This window comes from Megalobrama amblycephala, linkage group LG4 (assembly GCF_018812025.1).
Source record: "Megalobrama amblycephala isolate DHTTF-2021 linkage group LG4, ASM1881202v1, whole genome shotgun sequence".
Taxonomy (NCBI): Eukaryota; Metazoa; Chordata; class Actinopteri; order Cypriniformes; family Xenocyprididae; genus Megalobrama; species Megalobrama amblycephala.
This window is the reverse complement of record NC_063047.1, coordinates 9163685-9180260: the sequence shown is the minus strand read 5'-3', so window position 1 is coordinate 9180260 and position 16576 is coordinate 9163685. Positions and strand designations below refer to the sequence as shown.

The window sequence follows — 16576 nt, the reverse complement described above, 5'->3', positions numbered from 1 at the left end:
AATTACAACTTTGTTTCACTAAACGTCGTTTTGGGGGTTTTATTTTAATATTATTATTATTTTTAATAATTCAATTTTGTCTTTAGTTAATGAAAAATATTAAATCTCAATGACTGTCAGCGTTCCTCAGTCTCAACTTGGTTATGTGAGTTTGAGAGGAGCATATTATCCAAGGATTCTTCATTACAAATTCTTTATAACAGTAAAATTAAAATGATACTTAAGTTTTTAAAAAAAGAAGAAGAAAAAAATCAATCTTAAACTGAACTATTGCATTTATACACCTTGAGGTAAATCAGTTTCTAGGCACTAACTTTGGTGAGGCAAACTGTATGTGGCCAGAGCACCCCCCAGTGACTGAACAGTGGAACTGATGAAGCATTTTGGAAGGAATTAAGAAATTAATTACTAAAAAAAAATATCAGAATGTTTCAAACAAACATTCTCTGCATTCTGCTTAATAATGTTACTTTATAGTATTTTAATTGTAGTTTGTTTGGTTTAAAATTTTATGTGCTTTTGTCTTTTTTATTAGTTTTTTTTTTAAATATTTCTTTTTAGCTTTATATTTATTTCAGTATTTTAGTGCTTGAACTATTTCAGCTTTTTTTGTGGCAGGTTTTATAACAAAGCAATTTTTGGATAAAACCAGCAACACTTATGACATCAAGGGGTCAGAATAAACAAAAGATAAAAGAGTAATGTTTTATAAGTAGCTGAAAGAGTAATGTTTTATAAGGTTTTATAACAATAAATTGTGAATTTTTTTTGGAGGGTTCTACTTGTTAAGAGTTCAATTAAGTAAACAAAAAAGTGATAGTTATTTAACATTTTATGTCAAATCAAGTAGACAAAGTTTGAGATCTTTTCTCAAACACTGAATGCAACAGGTTCTAGCAGAAATAATTGGTGTGCTGCCATCCAGTGGTGAAACACAAAACACTTTGACAAAATTAAACAGTCTTTTAGTCTTTTAAAATTTTAATAAAATCATTGGTCACAAACAAAACATTCTATTATTCTATTAAGTTAATATATTTTAAGTTATTAAAGTTTTGAAATCCTCATTTCCTTCATTTAATATCAGTCAGAGTATCAGTCAGCATTGAGGCACAGACACACTCCCTGCAGTACCCAGTGAGAAATGTGCTTGGTGGTGAAAAGATCAGCCTCAAACACCAGTCCAACACCCATAGCATTCCTCCTCATTGAGGTGGTGTAGACTGGAGTCTTCAGGGTGTTCTACAAAAAAAAAAACCCAAAGATACACTTTACTTACAGATTACAAGTCTTTCCAGACAGATATTCTAAGATGAACTGAACACCTGATTTAAATAGAAGAAAAGAAAAGAAAAGAAAAGAAAAGAAAAGAAAAGAAAAGCATCTTGCCTGGAGTTTGAGGCGACGTGCTTCAATGGGAATGATTTTGAGAACGGGTAGTTGAGACGCTAAAACTCTGGGTTTGCTGCGCACCAGACAGCCCTGTTCAATGTCCCAGTCTGCCCCCTCCAGATACAGTCCTGATACATAACATCCTGGCAGAAAACAAAGAAGAACATGTGTTTGAGTCTCAATAACCTCATGTTCATTTTTTATGCGCAATGTTTTGTGTGCTCTCACCCTGTCCTGGTCTCTCTTTGATCTCATCCTCACTCCTGTACTGTGTAACCTGTGTGTAGAGAGTGGAGTGATCCAGAGGCCAGCCGTTCTTCCTGCAGGTGGCCTGGACCAGTGCTGTCAGGTACGATTCTGGGATATGCAAGCCTGACAACCACATCACGCAGGGCTCTCCCTCATTCACCTACATAAATGAAAAACAACGAGATAAAATGTATTTATTTATTTAGTAGCACATTTGATAACTTTAGTTAAAAGTTGATTTACAGGAGCTGAGATAGTAGACATAATGAACGCAGTGAGGTTCAAAGGTCGACACTGAAAATTTGGCATTTAAAAATTATTTTAAACCAGGATACAGGAAGTTTGAAGAAACATTACATAAAATGAATAAAAAATATTTAAAATTCTAAAAATATGTTTAAAATTTACAAAAATTGTTAATACACATCGGCAAGGCCGTAAGTAATTTTTTAACAGACAACAAGGTAACACTTCTGTTATTCAACTAAATACACAAAAATATACTACACAGATATTTTTTTATGAAATTAATATTTTATTCAGCACCAAATCAGCAACATATTAGAATGATTTAATTTTAAAAATATTAAAATAAAAAAAGTTATTTTAAATTGTAATAATGTTTAACACTTTTACTCTTTATATTGTATTTATGATCAAACAAAGGCAAGCATGAGACTTTATATATGGTGTGATATCTGATTCTCACCCATGAGCTGTACTGTTCATGTCGTCTCTTGAAGTGGATCATCCAGTTCCCTAGAGATTTTAGAGTATCTGGTGCCAGTTTCCTCCAGATAACAGGAATCTGCCCATTAAACAGAGCTCTCGCCACCTCATCTAACTCGCTGCTCATTCCCACCTCACCAGCCAGGGCCTTTAGACAGAAAGCACACATACTGAAGTGTGAGTGTGAAACCTTCCCGTTTTTCTTTTTTTTCATATTTTATGAACAACCAAAGAATAGCATAAACAGTTGTATTAACTGTTAGCTGTAATAGATTTTATTTTATTCTTTTATTTCTCTCTTCTTTTATTTTATGTCACTCACTCGCTGTAGTTCAGCCAGAGAACGTCTCATCCTGAGCGTAAGTTTGTTGAAGCGCTCCAGCTCTTGTAGCAGTACTACAGATGTTGGGGAGATCTCCAGCCCCATCTTCTTGCGGATCACATCCAGGTCAAATTCTTCAGGCAGTTTGCTCTGAATGTCCCGTGCCACTTGGCTGATGTACTCATCTCTACTAATGCCACCGCCAGAGTCACCTATGCATAGCAATAAATGTATATATGTATGTATATGTATCAAATATTACAAAATGTGAAAACATTCACTGGTGCTCCAGAAGGAAACACAATGCAACAAAATAAGAAAAATGTACACATCTTCTTACTGTTCAAAAGTTTAATTCATTGTGTTTCTTTCTGGAGCATCAGTGAATGTTTGCACCTTTTTTTAATATTTTTTTTTTAATAAACATTGGTAGATGTTAACATGTGCTAACAATTAGGAATATGGGACTAAACTTATATGGGATGATAAACTTCTTGTATTTTATATGTAAAATAAGCAGAATAATTGCAACAAGAAGAAAAAGAAAATGGTGGTGGTAAGGTTAGAAAGCAAGTAGCTTGTGGAGTCAGAATGCCAGTCTGTTAGTCAAGTATAGCAATGCGTTATGGCAATGACATCTCTACGGAAGAGGATTAGGGCCAAGCAATAATAAAAAAATAAAACCATCTCGAGATTAAAGTTGTTAAATTTCAAGAAAAAACTCATTAAATTTCGAGAAAAAAGTCAAGATGAAATGTTGAGAATAAACTCATTAAATTACGAGAAAAAACTCGTTAAATTTCGAGAAAAAAGTCGAGATAAAATGTTGTGAATAAAGTCATTAAATTAAGAGAAAAAAGTCGTTAAATTACGATAACAAGTTCGTTAAAATATGAGAAAAAAGTCGTTAAATTACCAGAACAAATTTGTTAAATTATGAGAACAAATTCGTTAAATTACGAGAACAAATTCTTTAATTTTTTCTCATAATTCAATGAGTTTATTCTCAACATTTTATCTCGACTTTTTTCTCAAAATTTAACAACATTTTTCTCATAATTTAACGAATTTGTTCTCGTAATTTAATGACTTTTTTCTCGTAATTTAATGACTTTATTCTCAACATTTTATCTCGACTTTTTTCTAGAAATTTAATGAGTTTTTTTCTCGTAATTTAACGAGTTTATTCTCAACTTTAATCTCGAGATGGTTTTATTTTTTTATTATTGCTAGGCCCTAATCCTCTTCCGTACATCTCAGATAGTCTGATGGCAGATAAAAATACATGACTATAAATGACTTTCGAGTGATTCCTTACAAAAGTGTGCATCAAATACGCTAAACATGGAAGCTCGAATGTGCGTGTGACGCGCTAGAATAGTTCTCACGCGTGCACATTTGAGAAGCTTTTTTTCCTTTTAATGAAAGTTGACAAATCCACTTGAAGGTGCATACCGCCACCAACTGCACGACCCCTGCACGATAGCTGACGTAAAATAAAGGATCTGGCTTAGGATTGCCAATACCGATCAGTTAAAAAAAATCCTTGAAAAAATCCGGCTCGGGACATCCCTTTATTTCAGTAACATAAAGTACTATAAATCAGGTACCTGTCTGAGGTTGTAGCTCAATAAGATGAGTCCACATGTCTCGAGCAGCCTGTGTGTAGTATCCGATCTCAGCATTAGGGTGTAAACCAAACACCTCTGCCGTGTTAGCAAGAGGCAGCGACTCTATCTCATCTGCAAAACATGGAGAGTTTGAGTGTCTGTCACATTCAGAGTCTTTCTGATGCTGGATTGTAAGCAGCAACGTACCAACATAAACCTGCTTGGGTCCGTGTGGTGGGATCTTGTAGTCCACATCTTTATTGTGAAAGAAGTGGAAGGGCTGGAAGGTGTCAAAGATGAAGTCACCCAGATACTCATCCATGTAAACTGTGAGGATCCTACGATCAAAGCTGTCAATAGCCCTGCCACCATACATCACCTGCAAGAGGCATTTGAAATTATATATAGATACAATATAAATACAGTATAAATACAGTAAAACAGTAATATTGTGAAATATTGTTACAATTTAAAACAACTCTAATCATAAATCATTCTAATATGTTTATTGGTGCTCAAGAAACATTTCTTTTTTTTTTATTATTGTTGAAAACAGCTGTCCTGCTTAAACTTTTTGTGGAAACTATGATAATTTTTTTTTCAGGATTCTCTGAATAAAGAACAGCATTTCTTTATTAAAATCCTTTGTAACATTATAAATTGTCTTTACTGTTACTTCTGAACAATCTTCTGCAGTCAGCCTATAAAATGACAAGATTAACTTATTATGATATTTACCTCTCCAATTAGGTATTTGAGACTTCCCCATGGTATCGCGGCATCTCCTTGAGTTTGGGCTTTGGTCAGGTAGGTGTCCAAAATTTCCATACACACCTGAGAGAAAATGAAACTACATAATCAAAATGCAATGTAAAGTGTCTCAGACTTGACAATACTATCTGAACACTACCTCTAAGGACCTTCGGATTAGAGCAGCAAACTTACCAGGAAGTCGGACTCGTTGAAATCATAAGGCACATTCCAGCCGATCTTGCCATACTTGCGTCTTTCCTGTACCACAGCATGGAAGAAGGCCAGCACATAAACCAGACTGCGAAAGGCTGGGTGAGCACAGCCCATGAGCTTATCGTGAGGGATCTTAAAATACGTCGCCCTCATGTTCAGCTTCAGCCCATTTGGAGGTTCTGTTACAACCTGAAGGCGACATGAGAAAAACATTAATTAACGTGGAAATAAATAATCACACATTAAATGTCACACATTAAAAGTGTCCTGACCTTGAGGGATTTCTGCAGGATGCCGATAGGGAAGTCCTTAATGGGATCAGTAGTGAGCCAGAGACGGAAGTCTGGGTGGGGTTTAGTGATTCTTTCCAGTGCTTTCTCTAGATCCTTCAGCCATTTCACTAAAAGGTGACAGTTTTGAAGCATCAGCCACTGCCCTCGTGCCACTGCAGTATCCAACAGCTGCAATGCTACCTGAAATAGAAATGTTCTATTTTTTACAGACTGTCTTGTAGAGTTCAAATGTAGATTTCCCATATATGTCTGTTATGATATTGGTGGTGGTCAAGATACAATGCCCCACTGCTGTGCACTGTACTGGTGTCAAAAATGATAATGGTCACGAGAACTGTAGCATATACTTGTAGCATATACTTTAGACTGTGTTTTTGTGTCAGTGCACATTTACCTTCTCCTGTCCCTGCCCCATGGCAAGAAATTTGAGTCTGTTGGCCCCAAAGCCAGAGCGTTTGGCTAATTTCATCAGATCATTGGCTGGTTCTGAGCCTGGACTCAGAATAAACACAATGGGGGAGTTTGGGGAGCTCTGGTCAAAGATGGCTTCAAAACTGATAACGGGGGGCTGTACGTATCTGAGTGACAAAGAAAAAGATAGCTATTGTTTCTGATTGTCTGACATTAAAAAGCTTGGGCTTTTATTATATGAACATTCAGGCCGGAATACGCTACAAGACATTTGCACCAATGGTTTGTCCTAATTTGCAGTGTGGAGGAGTCAATGCTAGTTGCCAGTGTGTAGATTTTGGGAAGTTGGAGTTGGATGGACACGTTGGATGTTGGATATTTTGAATAGTTTTAGAACACATATTGTTTTCATTTGTCATGTGTCTCCTGCCAACCATGCACATTTCTGCATGAGTTTGTTGTGTTTGGAACAATTTGTGTGTAATCCTCAGTCCTTTAGTGTATGATGCCCAGTTTGTCTCTATAATCATTTTACAAGTCTGCAAGTGTACAATGTCTATTGTTTACTTGTTTACTGTTAGGATTTTTAAAGTTGTGTAGTGTATTCCAGCCTTTAGATGTCATTTTCCCTCTATAGTCCTTACTAGAGATGTGCTAGAGATTAATTTTCTGACAATTATTAATCAAATATAATTATAATAAAAGGTTTTATGTGTTCAGTTCTTAATCTACATTAATTTTCAATAGTAAAAATCCACAAAATCATGATTTCCTAACTAAACTGAATTATTATCCATAAAATATTTTTACTAATAATTAATTAAATATGTACTCCCCTGTGGTTACATGATCTGTTTTATAAAATCCATAAATAATTTTCAGTTTCCTCTTACATCTCTCCCATGGTAAGCGTGACGTAATCGCTAACAGCACGATAGACTCTGTCCAGCCTGAAGCAGCGGATCAGCAGAAGCTTCTGGAAGGGAGTGAGGCTGTCCTTGTACTTCATGGGGAAGAAAGCCTGCTCTGGAGCCTCCAAGTCATACCACTGTTCAGAAACAGAAAGAAATTATGGGTGGTACTCCATAAGTGATATATAGTATCTCACCCTAGGTTCATCTGGTGTGTGTTTGATGATTTCTGCCACTTACTTTCTTCCATTCCTCAGGATTCTTTTCTATATCATCAGCTAAAGTGCCAAATTCATTTGGAAAAAGTTCCATAAGGCGCACTATATCCTCCCAGCCCTGATCAGGCAGCCAGTCGCACAGCTTCTTACGTTTGCTCTTCTCCAGAGAGAGGTTACCTGGAGAAAGGAAGAAGATTGGATGTGTATGTGTATTGTTGTGCATGTTTATATTGCAAAAGAGAGAAAGTTTTCCTGAAGCTCCTACCTTTGAGGAAGAACTCAAGTTCATCCTGGGGTGCTCGGCCATCTGCCTGCTCAATCTTAATAGTCATGTTGAACGAGAAGAGAAGTTTGTGTCTTTCAAACAGACCTAAACAACAAAGCAAAAAGAAGTTTGGATTGAATCCGTTGAAGAAACAACTGTGATTTCATCTAAACTTTTTCCTGTCATCACTAGCTGCTAATGTTCATGGACTATAAAATGTCTTAAAGGGATAGTTCACCCAAAAATGAAAATTTGATGTTTATCTGCTTACCCCCAGGGCATCCAAGATGTAGGTGACTTTGTTTCTTCAGTAGAACATAAATGATGATTTTTAACTCCAACCGTTGCCATCTGTCAGTCAAATAATGCGAGTGGATGGGAACTTCTACTATAAGAGTAAATAAAGCTTGCTTAGACAAATCCAAATTAAACCCTGCGGCTCGTGATGACACACTGATGTCCTAAGACACGAAACAATCGGTTTGTGCGAGAAACCGAACAGTATTTATATAATTTTTTACCTCTAATACACCACTATGTCCAACTGCGTTCAGCACTCGCTTAGTGAGGTCTGATCACACTCAGACAACAGCAGTGATGTCTCGCGTGTATACTTCAATGAGTGCTAGACATTAATTCCGTTGTCAGAGCGCGATCAGACCTCACTAAGCGAGTGCAGCTGGACATAGTGGTGTATTAGAGGTAAAAAAATGATATAAATACTGTTCGGTTTCTCACACAAACTGATAGTTTCGTGTCTTAGGGCATCAATGTGTCGACACGAGCCGCAGGGTTTATTTTGGATTTGTCTAAGCAAGTTTTATTTACTCTTATAGTAGAAGTTCCCATTCACTCGCATTATTTGACTTACAGGCGGCAGCGGTTGGAGTTAAAAATCATCATTTGTGTTCTACTGAAGAAACAAAGTCACCTACATCTTGGATGCCCTGGGGGTAAGCAGATAAACATCAAATTTTCATTTTTGGGTGAACTATCCCTTTAATCTGATGGCATGAAGTTTAGCAGTAAATTATATTAAAAAATAGTTTATTAAAACTCCCATGATCAGAATCCACTTGACTTTAAATGCTTAACAGGCTCACCAGTACAACCATAGTTATAGACATTCTGTGTAAGTGTGTCCATGATGTTCTTCAATCTGTTGGGCAGGATTGTGTTGGGTAGAGACTTGGACAGTGAAAGGTCAAACACCTCTAAGAAGGAAGCAAGTGAATACTGATACATGCTATTGACCAGAGCCATCTCAGACAACACAAAGAACAGGACAGCCCCCCGCTTGGCAGCCGGACGGTAGCCGTCTCTCAGTATGTCAATATCAATGGATGTCTTTTCTGCCAGCTTCAGTTTCTCGAACACCTGTTGGAGTCAAATAATGAATGTAAAATCCTGTTAAGTTTCATTAATCAGTATGTACACTGCCATTCAAAAGTTTATACCCTTTTTTAAAGAAATTAATACTTTTATTCAGCAAAGATGCATTAAATTCATCACAAGTGACAGTAAAGCCTTTTACATTGTTACAATTTAAATGTTTTTATTTATTTTTTTATTATACTGGAGTAATGGCTGTTAAAATTCAGCTTTTCCATCAAAGGAATACACTACATTTGAAAATATATTTAAATATGAAATATGAATTGTAATAATATTTGGCAATATTACTGTTTTTAATTGTATGTTTGGTCAAATAAATGCAGCTTTGGTGAGCATAAGATACTTCTTTCAAAAACATTAGAACAAATCTTACCAACGCTGAACTTTTGAATGGTAGTGAGTTTCTGTGATAAATACTTATGAAATAAGTAGCAGGCCATTATACATGTGTGTAGTGTGCAGTGAACTGACCTCACTGGCTTTGGACTTTGTTTCCTCCAGAGTCTGTATCAGTTCTACATTATCCAGCATGTTTCCAGTGGAGGTGGCCAACTCTCTCAGCAGTGAGTCCTCCAGGTCTTTCAGCAAACGTTTGTTCTCACTAGTCTCTTGAATAAGCCGTTCTCTCTGCTCTTCCAGTTCCTTCCGCTCAAATCCCACGATAACACTCAGCAGCTGATCTTCCAGGCCCTTTAGGGTTACTGAAAAACAGTTTTAGCAGAAAGATTAAATGATAATATGTAAAATCTCAAATTAAATGCATATTCACACCAAAGTTAGAAAAAACCTTTATTTGAGTTTTTAATTCAAAACCTATAATACAATAGCATATAATACTGTAATACAGAGAACTATCAAAATTGGCATTGGACTATGTGTAAATATATTAATAAACTGTGAATGCTGTACACTTCCGTTTGAATCGAGACCTGTTGTGAATGGGCATAAACCGCTGTGTATCGCATAGTTTGCTCTCACCTGTGTAATTGATAACCATGGCCTTCCCAAATATAGCAGGAGAAAACTTGGGGTTTGCAAGTTTGGTATTGAGATAAAGTTTGAAGTTGGGATCATAGTCAACTTCCTTATCACCAAGTACGACAACCTGGCGTCCCTCTGCCCCTTTTACATTCTTCTCAAGGACATTGTCAATAACTGGATCAATATATTCATCCACATCTTGGAACAGGAAGGGGAAACCATACTTAATGGCCAACTCCAGCCCCTTCAAGAAGTCTGGGTCATTGAATGACGAGATCTACAAATCAGAAAAGTTACTATAAAATAGTCCAAGATTAATTACAGATAAACTTTGTTCAGAATAAAGTGATGGAATGAAATGAAACCTTCAGATTGTTCTTCTCCTCCTTCTTTTTGACCCAGTTGAGGGCTTGCTGCTGGGGGTCAATGCACAGGGGGAAGCGGCTGGATCTGGTGGTCAGGATGCCATTCTGCACTGAAAGTTCATCTGGAGGAAGGCCTTCAGATCCCCATCTAAAAGAATGCACAGTTTTTTCCCCATAAACAAATATACATATAATATTCATTCTTCTACACATGCTTTGATGACTCACCGGCTGATCTCCACCTCATCAGTGAGCAGGTTTTCTATTCGGAAAGGCTGGCTCAGAGGAATACCTCTCTCTAGGACATCTGCCTGCCACACCTCATAAACCATTTCATTCCGGAAGTCCCAGCTGAATGCTCCCTCATAGCTGAGGAATGCAGCGCAGATCAGACAGTCTCCCAGAAGACGTACTCGCCGCTGCTTCAGCTCCTCCAGGTCCTCCATCCAGCTACATGTAGATAGACATACAATACATTAGAATATTGATAAAATGTCATTTATCTTGGTGATGATCAGTCATTCATATTCAAGCAAAGGTATTTGGCACAGGTCAACTGACCGCTTATTCTCTGATCCCAGGCCTGAGATGAGTTTGTCTGCAGCAATGAGTCTTCTCTCCATAACCTCGGCCTCATCTTGCAGAAGTTGCTTTTCTGTCATGGCAGCCTCATATTTCTCTCCAAGGGCTCCAAGCTCTTTCTGGATGGCACTGAGCTCATTCTGGATTCGCTCCAGCTCACGTTTGCTCTGGAAGAAATTCCTCTCCAGACGAGCTACCTTTTAATGTAATTCTTGATTTAATTTCAGCTCATCTTCTTAAATATGATCAAATAAACGTAAATGAATTCATTTATTTAAAGTCTCTATTATATAAGCATATCATACCTTTTCTCGCTTAGGTTTGATGTCTCTGGCGACTTCACAGTAGCCCATGACTGCCTCCACGAACCTTAGCATGCCAAAACCAGCTTTACTGATGGATTGCATCTCCTCCAAACTGGTGTTGAGGTTCCTTAAGTAGGCTGGGTATACAATATTATAAGGTGGAGGGGTCCATGATTAGGTTTACGTTGAGGAGCTAGATACTTCATAAGTTGTTTCAAGGCACTGTGATCACAGAAAAGCATGAAGAAGATGAGTTTATGGATTTTGGTTTACCTTTGACAGTCTTCACTTGATTGGCACTGATTGAGTCACAGTCCATCTCCATAAGCAGACGCAGGAAGTTGCCCTCTGACATCATGCCCTTGGCTGTCTTCCAGTTGATCTCTTTATACCCCCGTATCACTAGGATGCACTCGCACACAACCTGCACCTGTTTGGGTGGCTTGGCGAAGGTTCTACAATACCACAAACAAGACGGTGGAGGAGATAAATAAATAAATAGCACGGAACCATAAATCAGACATGTCAAGTCGCTACAACATCTGGTGATGAAATGGAATGTGTAAAGGAATAGACCAGAAATGAGCTTTGCTATCATTAAAAAGGCATTTAATTTCCTTTTCCTACAAAGAAACAAATTATCTGAGAATCACTGAGCAAACCACATAAGGGCTTTTCACACTTGAAATAGTTAACCCTGGGTCATTATAAACCCCGGGTAAACAGAATCCTGGGTTATCTTGAGTCACGTTTCACATTGCTCATTATTTATCCGGGTTAAAAGGTTAGTTCACCCAAAAACGAAAATTCTGTCATCATTTACTCACCCTAATGTCGTTCCAAACCGCAAGACTTTTGTTCATCTTCGGAACTCAAATGAAGATCTTTTTGATGAAATCTGAGAGCTTTCTATGTTCATTTGTGTTCCGAAGTTGAACAAACTAATGGGTTTGGAACAACGTGAGAGTGAGTAATTAAAGGCAGAATTTTCATTTTTGGGTGAACTATCCCTTTAACAATTAATCCCGGTTTCACACTTTACATTCCTAAACCCTGGGTTAACATCCTTATTTGCATACTTGCAGTGTCAGTGCTTACATAAGGGCTCTAGCATTGCCCATCCTCATATTATATATTGCCGAATGCATATTATATATTGCTCAAATGCTAAAACTATTGTTTACACAAACAGTGTGAAACCGTGTTTCCATGACTGTCCGAAGCAAGTGAATATGAGGCACGCTATTGGTTATCGGTTGTTAAGCAGCTAGTTGTAACCTTCCAACACTTTATTGTTTCACACTGTACAAGGTTTTGCACCGCAATGAGGGGTTAACACCACAAAAGCAGTGCTCACCCTGCTCCGGAGCCAGGAACAGAGAAAAAAATATTACAGTCTACAAGCAGAGTGGCCACCTGATTTCCGTGACATCAGATTTGTCCAGGTCTTGCAGGGCCATGCGAGCGGCTTCTAAAGCAGGAAGAGCCTCAGCAAGAGAGCTCTCGGCATCCTTCTTCTCCACCACTATCACCTTATTCTGCTCCTCTATCTCTTTAGCCTTCTCCTCCGCCAGGGCTTTCTTCTCCTCCGCTGAAAGATACAGAGTTTACCATCTATTTTTAGCAGTTGCTGTTTAATAGAGTGTTTGTTCCTTTCCATACGGAACATCCTTTCTTTTCCCACTTTTTACATTATTTTAATAAATATGTAAAATATAAACACATTTGTAACATGACTAAAAACCAACTTGATATTAATACCAATCGTTTTACTGTAGGAATTCTTGTATGTGATGTTGTGTGATGTTGTACTAACCAACAGCAGTATTAGAGCAGATCTCTTCTAGAAGGATCTCACAGGCTGAAGTCTTTTCTGCCAGCACCACTTTCTGCTCAGCTAGTTTGATGTTGAGCTCTGCTAGCTGACCACTCGCCTCCTTCAGCTTATCCAAACCTCCTTCTAGGCGTTTATATTGTGCTGGAAAATGCATACAGATCAGTGTTATTCTAGGATTTTATATACCATTATAGTTTTTATTAATATTTTAAATTAGCTTTTAATTTTTGTAATTTTCAGGTTTTGTGTTCATTTATTTTAATTTCATTTTTTATTTCAAATTTCTGTTTAGTCAAAGTTTTTCATCTAATATTTATATTTGGTTTATTTTTTTGGTTAATGATGATACAGCTCAAAAGAAATTGCTCTTACCCAGTATGTATTTATCTTTGTCCTCAAGTAGGTTGGAGTAGGTGCTAATAAAGTCCAGGAAGTTTTTAGGGGTGACGTAGTTGCTGCGACGTAGTGTCTGCTGGAACAGTTTACTATACTCGCCCACAGAGCCGTGCACCATGCACACGTGAGCAATCACCGCCTCTGAATGACACTCTGGGATCATTGGACTCTCGCCTGAAATGAGACACGATACTTAAACTAGCATGAATGAGTATGCATTGTTGCAATATGCATGCACAAGGTTAGTAAACAATAATCTATAAACTGCCTTGAAATCCCTAGTTAATACATACCCAGGAAGGTCTTGGCCACTGCATGTAGAGCCTGAAGAGGCCATGGGGAGAACCAGTCTATGTTTGTATTATTAACCAACCCTGAAACACACACAAAATCAAACAACAAATAAAACTCTGAAATCAAAGAAGTAGGAGTAAGACCTAACAAACTCATTTTTGATGCCTTGCTCAATGACCTGGGAAATTCCTGCAGCGTGTTCTGAGAGTGTCTCCTACAGGGGACATGGCAAGTACTATATGCAGGTTGTTGGCACTCTTGTTGACAAAGTATTGCCATACACTCTCTTTTGATGGACCACAGCCCGTTTTCACAGCCTCATCTCGCAGCTGGTTTAGGACTGATTCCTTCTCGTCATCAGCGAACAGTGCTGGAACCATCCCTGACAACACAAAGAAAATGTCATCTGTCATCTCTTTTTAATACAGTCTATTAAACTGTGACATGATTTGTTCATGTTTACATGTTTACATAGATTCATTAAAAAATGTGTATGTTGCCTTATTAGACTTCCTTAAGTCGTTTTTTTTATATACCTGATGTAAGCATGTTGTTGATGAGCTCCAGAAAACCTTCCTCAGCCACATGGGCATCAGTGAACAGGAAGACCATTTTCTTATTCTCTATACCCAATTTAAGGTACAGAGTTTTCAGATCCTCACGAAAGTTAGTCTCTGAGTACCCTCTACTAAGCACAATTTCAAACACCTATAAACAAACAGCATAAAAGGATTCATACTATACTATAAATGGGGATAGATAAAATATATAAAAGTAGAAAATAAACAGGAAATATTACATATAGAATATAAAAAAACAACGAATTACCTCATAACCTGCAGTGAAGGCAGCCAGCTTTGTAAGTGATTGTTTCCCTGAACCACCTACGCCAACCAGCAACGCATGACTACGGTCCATTCTGATGATGCGATGAATGACAGTCAGGTGTTCAAGAGCATCATCAAACAGCACCAAGTTCATTCTGGTCTTATTTTCATTATACTCCTCCAGGATCTCCTATAGGGGTCAAAGAATGGAAGGGAAAAAAAAAATTGTTTGAAAAGAAAAATAATAAAAGCTTCAGACTGCCAAGCTTGTTCGTTTTCAGATATACTGATTTCTGCTTTGGAAAGTGCATTTCCAGGTAATGAATGAATTGGAAAAAAATGAACAGCTAGATTGCAATGCATGCTTCTTTGGATAAAATCATCTATCAAGCTCATTTATGTAAATGGAACATTAAGACATCTATGCACCTGAAACAGAGCTTTGGATGCATCATAGTCAAGTATATCCTCATAAACTCTTGGTTCAGACTTAAGAGCTGTTCTGTAATCTCCAAACAGAATGGGGTCTCTCATGGCTGAATCAAGGTCTGATCTGAAGTGCTCTTCAATCAGATTCTTTATATGCCCCTGGACCTGTAGAGAGAAAAGCCAGGACACGAGGCGCTAAGTGTGCAGTTTAAGATGGAGACAATCGCAGGCTTTTGTAACATGCTACTTGGAAGCAAGCATACCGTGATTTTGTCAGTTTCATTGATAAGTCTGTCATGGAAGACTCTTAAGCATTCATTCCTCCATACACGTACAAACTGGGTGATTGTACAGAACCTGGAGTTAAATGAGAGCAAAACATATGCTTATTATTAAAATAAACATGACACAAACTGGTCATAAAAGACACTGAATGAGGGATACAATATGGAGCATAGTGATATAGAGTATTGCATATGGTATAGAGTGGTAAACTTTTTTGATTATATCACAATATAGCCCTCTATATAATGAAACTCTTAACCTTTCAGGATTGGTCATTGTCAAGCCATGGTAGACTCTGGAGAGATCTCGCAGGTTAAAGATGTAGTGGAACTTGGAAGGTGTTGGCGGTAAGTCCTTAATTATGGTTTTGTACAAATCCAGAGTACAAAAGGTCAACTTGTCACACATGTTTTGGATGCATTCCTCAAAGGGCTTTAAAATACAAGAACAATAATTCTGATTAATTTCATGAATAAACATAGGGCTGGCAAAAATACTACTACAATGATCCAAACTATCAACACAATAAGAGTGTAAAAGCACTGCAATATATTATTATATGATTGTGTCATCACAAGCCTAAAACAGAGATTTTTGTATGAAATCATGAAAGCAAATGGCATTTGTTCTGATATGGAGAGTTTAATTATTTCTCGCACCTTGGTGTGTCCATTAAGTATAGAGGAGTAGATAAGGTGCAGGGATTCTTCCTCCGGGAAGGGGATGTTGAACACACTGAAAAGAGAGATGAATCGAGGGTCCACCTCATTCCTACCGCCCCCTGCCTTCCCCATGGCTGCAATGAAGCCCAAGTCCTTTATGAGTTTATAATTAAGTTCCTTTCCTCTGTCATACATGCCACCCCTGTCCAACAACAGCTTTAGAAGAGCTATAGGCTGCTGAGTGCCATATTCATCCACCTGAGATCAAACAAACGTGAATCCATGATGAGCCGTGAGGTGAAGGGTCAGTCTCGGATATGACCTACAGTATAAATCCATTCTTACCCTTGGCATGTTGAGGTCATCCATAAAGACAAGGAGCCTTTTTCCCATCGGAGGACCATAGGTGTCTTTGGTTCTCTTTTCAACACTTGCCTCCAGAGTCCTCTGCAGGTCCATAGATGTTGTTCTCGATGAAAAATTGATGGTCATCATTATCTGGCAAAAGTTGCATATTGTTATTCTGTGTGTGAAGTCCAAATGGGCTGTATTCATTTATAGTTTAAATTTACAGAAGCCGCTTCACTGATATTCACAGCGATGGACGTACAGTTGTATCTGTATTGAGATTACTCAGGAAGTTCTGTATGGTGGCTGTTTTAGAGGTGCCAGATTCTCCAACCAGCACCACTGGCCTTTTCACCTTCACCATCTGTTCCAACAGCCAGTTAGCACGAGTTGTGTCCACTGTCGGGACTGATAGAGAACAGCGGATAAAATAAGCTTTTATTGGTGAAGCATACAGAATAAAAATTACTAGATTAGTATAAGGAAAAGGTTGGAGAAGAAGGG

General features: G+C 37.8%; 1 protein-coding gene across 1 annotated transcript in view; it reads right to left on the bottom strand.

The window, feature by feature from the left end:
* Positions 1–1072: 1072 nt before the first annotated feature.
* Positions 1073–16576, bottom strand: part of dnah10 (dynein axonemal heavy chain 10) — a 41568-nt gene continuing 26064 nt past the window's right edge. The window contains exons 45-79 of the mRNA XM_048187284.1: positions 16335–16480; positions 16070–16222; positions 15722–15982; positions 15322–15494; positions 15041–15134; positions 14778–14942; positions 14350–14538; positions 14058–14229; positions 13700–13903; positions 13521–13601; positions 13204–13401; positions 12811–12972; positions 12411–12585; positions 11268–11449; positions 10995–11131; positions 10669–10886; positions 10336–10557; positions 10108–10255; positions 9740–10019; positions 9233–9462; positions 8470–8743; positions 7367–7471; positions 7124–7278; positions 6866–7020; positions 5956–6139; positions 5541–5741; positions 5248–5457; positions 5041–5136; positions 4510–4681; positions 4303–4434; positions 2693–2904; positions 2351–2518; positions 1621–1801; positions 1390–1535; positions 1073–1242 (exon numbers count right to left, since the gene is read on the bottom strand). Of these exons, the coding sequence (XP_048043241.1) occupies positions 1096–1242; positions 1390–1535; positions 1621–1801; positions 2351–2518; positions 2693–2904; positions 4303–4434; positions 4510–4681; positions 5041–5136; positions 5248–5457; positions 5541–5741; positions 5956–6139; positions 6866–7020; positions 7124–7278; positions 7367–7471; positions 8470–8743; positions 9233–9462; positions 9740–10019; positions 10108–10255; positions 10336–10557; positions 10669–10886; positions 10995–11131; positions 11268–11449; positions 12411–12585; positions 12811–12972; positions 13204–13401; positions 13521–13601; positions 13700–13903; positions 14058–14229; positions 14350–14538; positions 14778–14942; positions 15041–15134; positions 15322–15494; positions 15722–15982; positions 16070–16222; positions 16335–16480 (6128 nt within the window). The 3' untranslated portion in view covers positions 1073–1095. The remainder of the gene's footprint in view (positions 1243–1389; positions 1536–1620; positions 1802–2350; positions 2519–2692; positions 2905–4302; positions 4435–4509; positions 4682–5040; positions 5137–5247; positions 5458–5540; positions 5742–5955; positions 6140–6865; positions 7021–7123; positions 7279–7366; positions 7472–8469; positions 8744–9232; positions 9463–9739; positions 10020–10107; positions 10256–10335; positions 10558–10668; positions 10887–10994; positions 11132–11267; positions 11450–12410; positions 12586–12810; positions 12973–13203; positions 13402–13520; positions 13602–13699; positions 13904–14057; positions 14230–14349; positions 14539–14777; positions 14943–15040; positions 15135–15321; positions 15495–15721; positions 15983–16069; positions 16223–16334; positions 16481–16576) is intronic.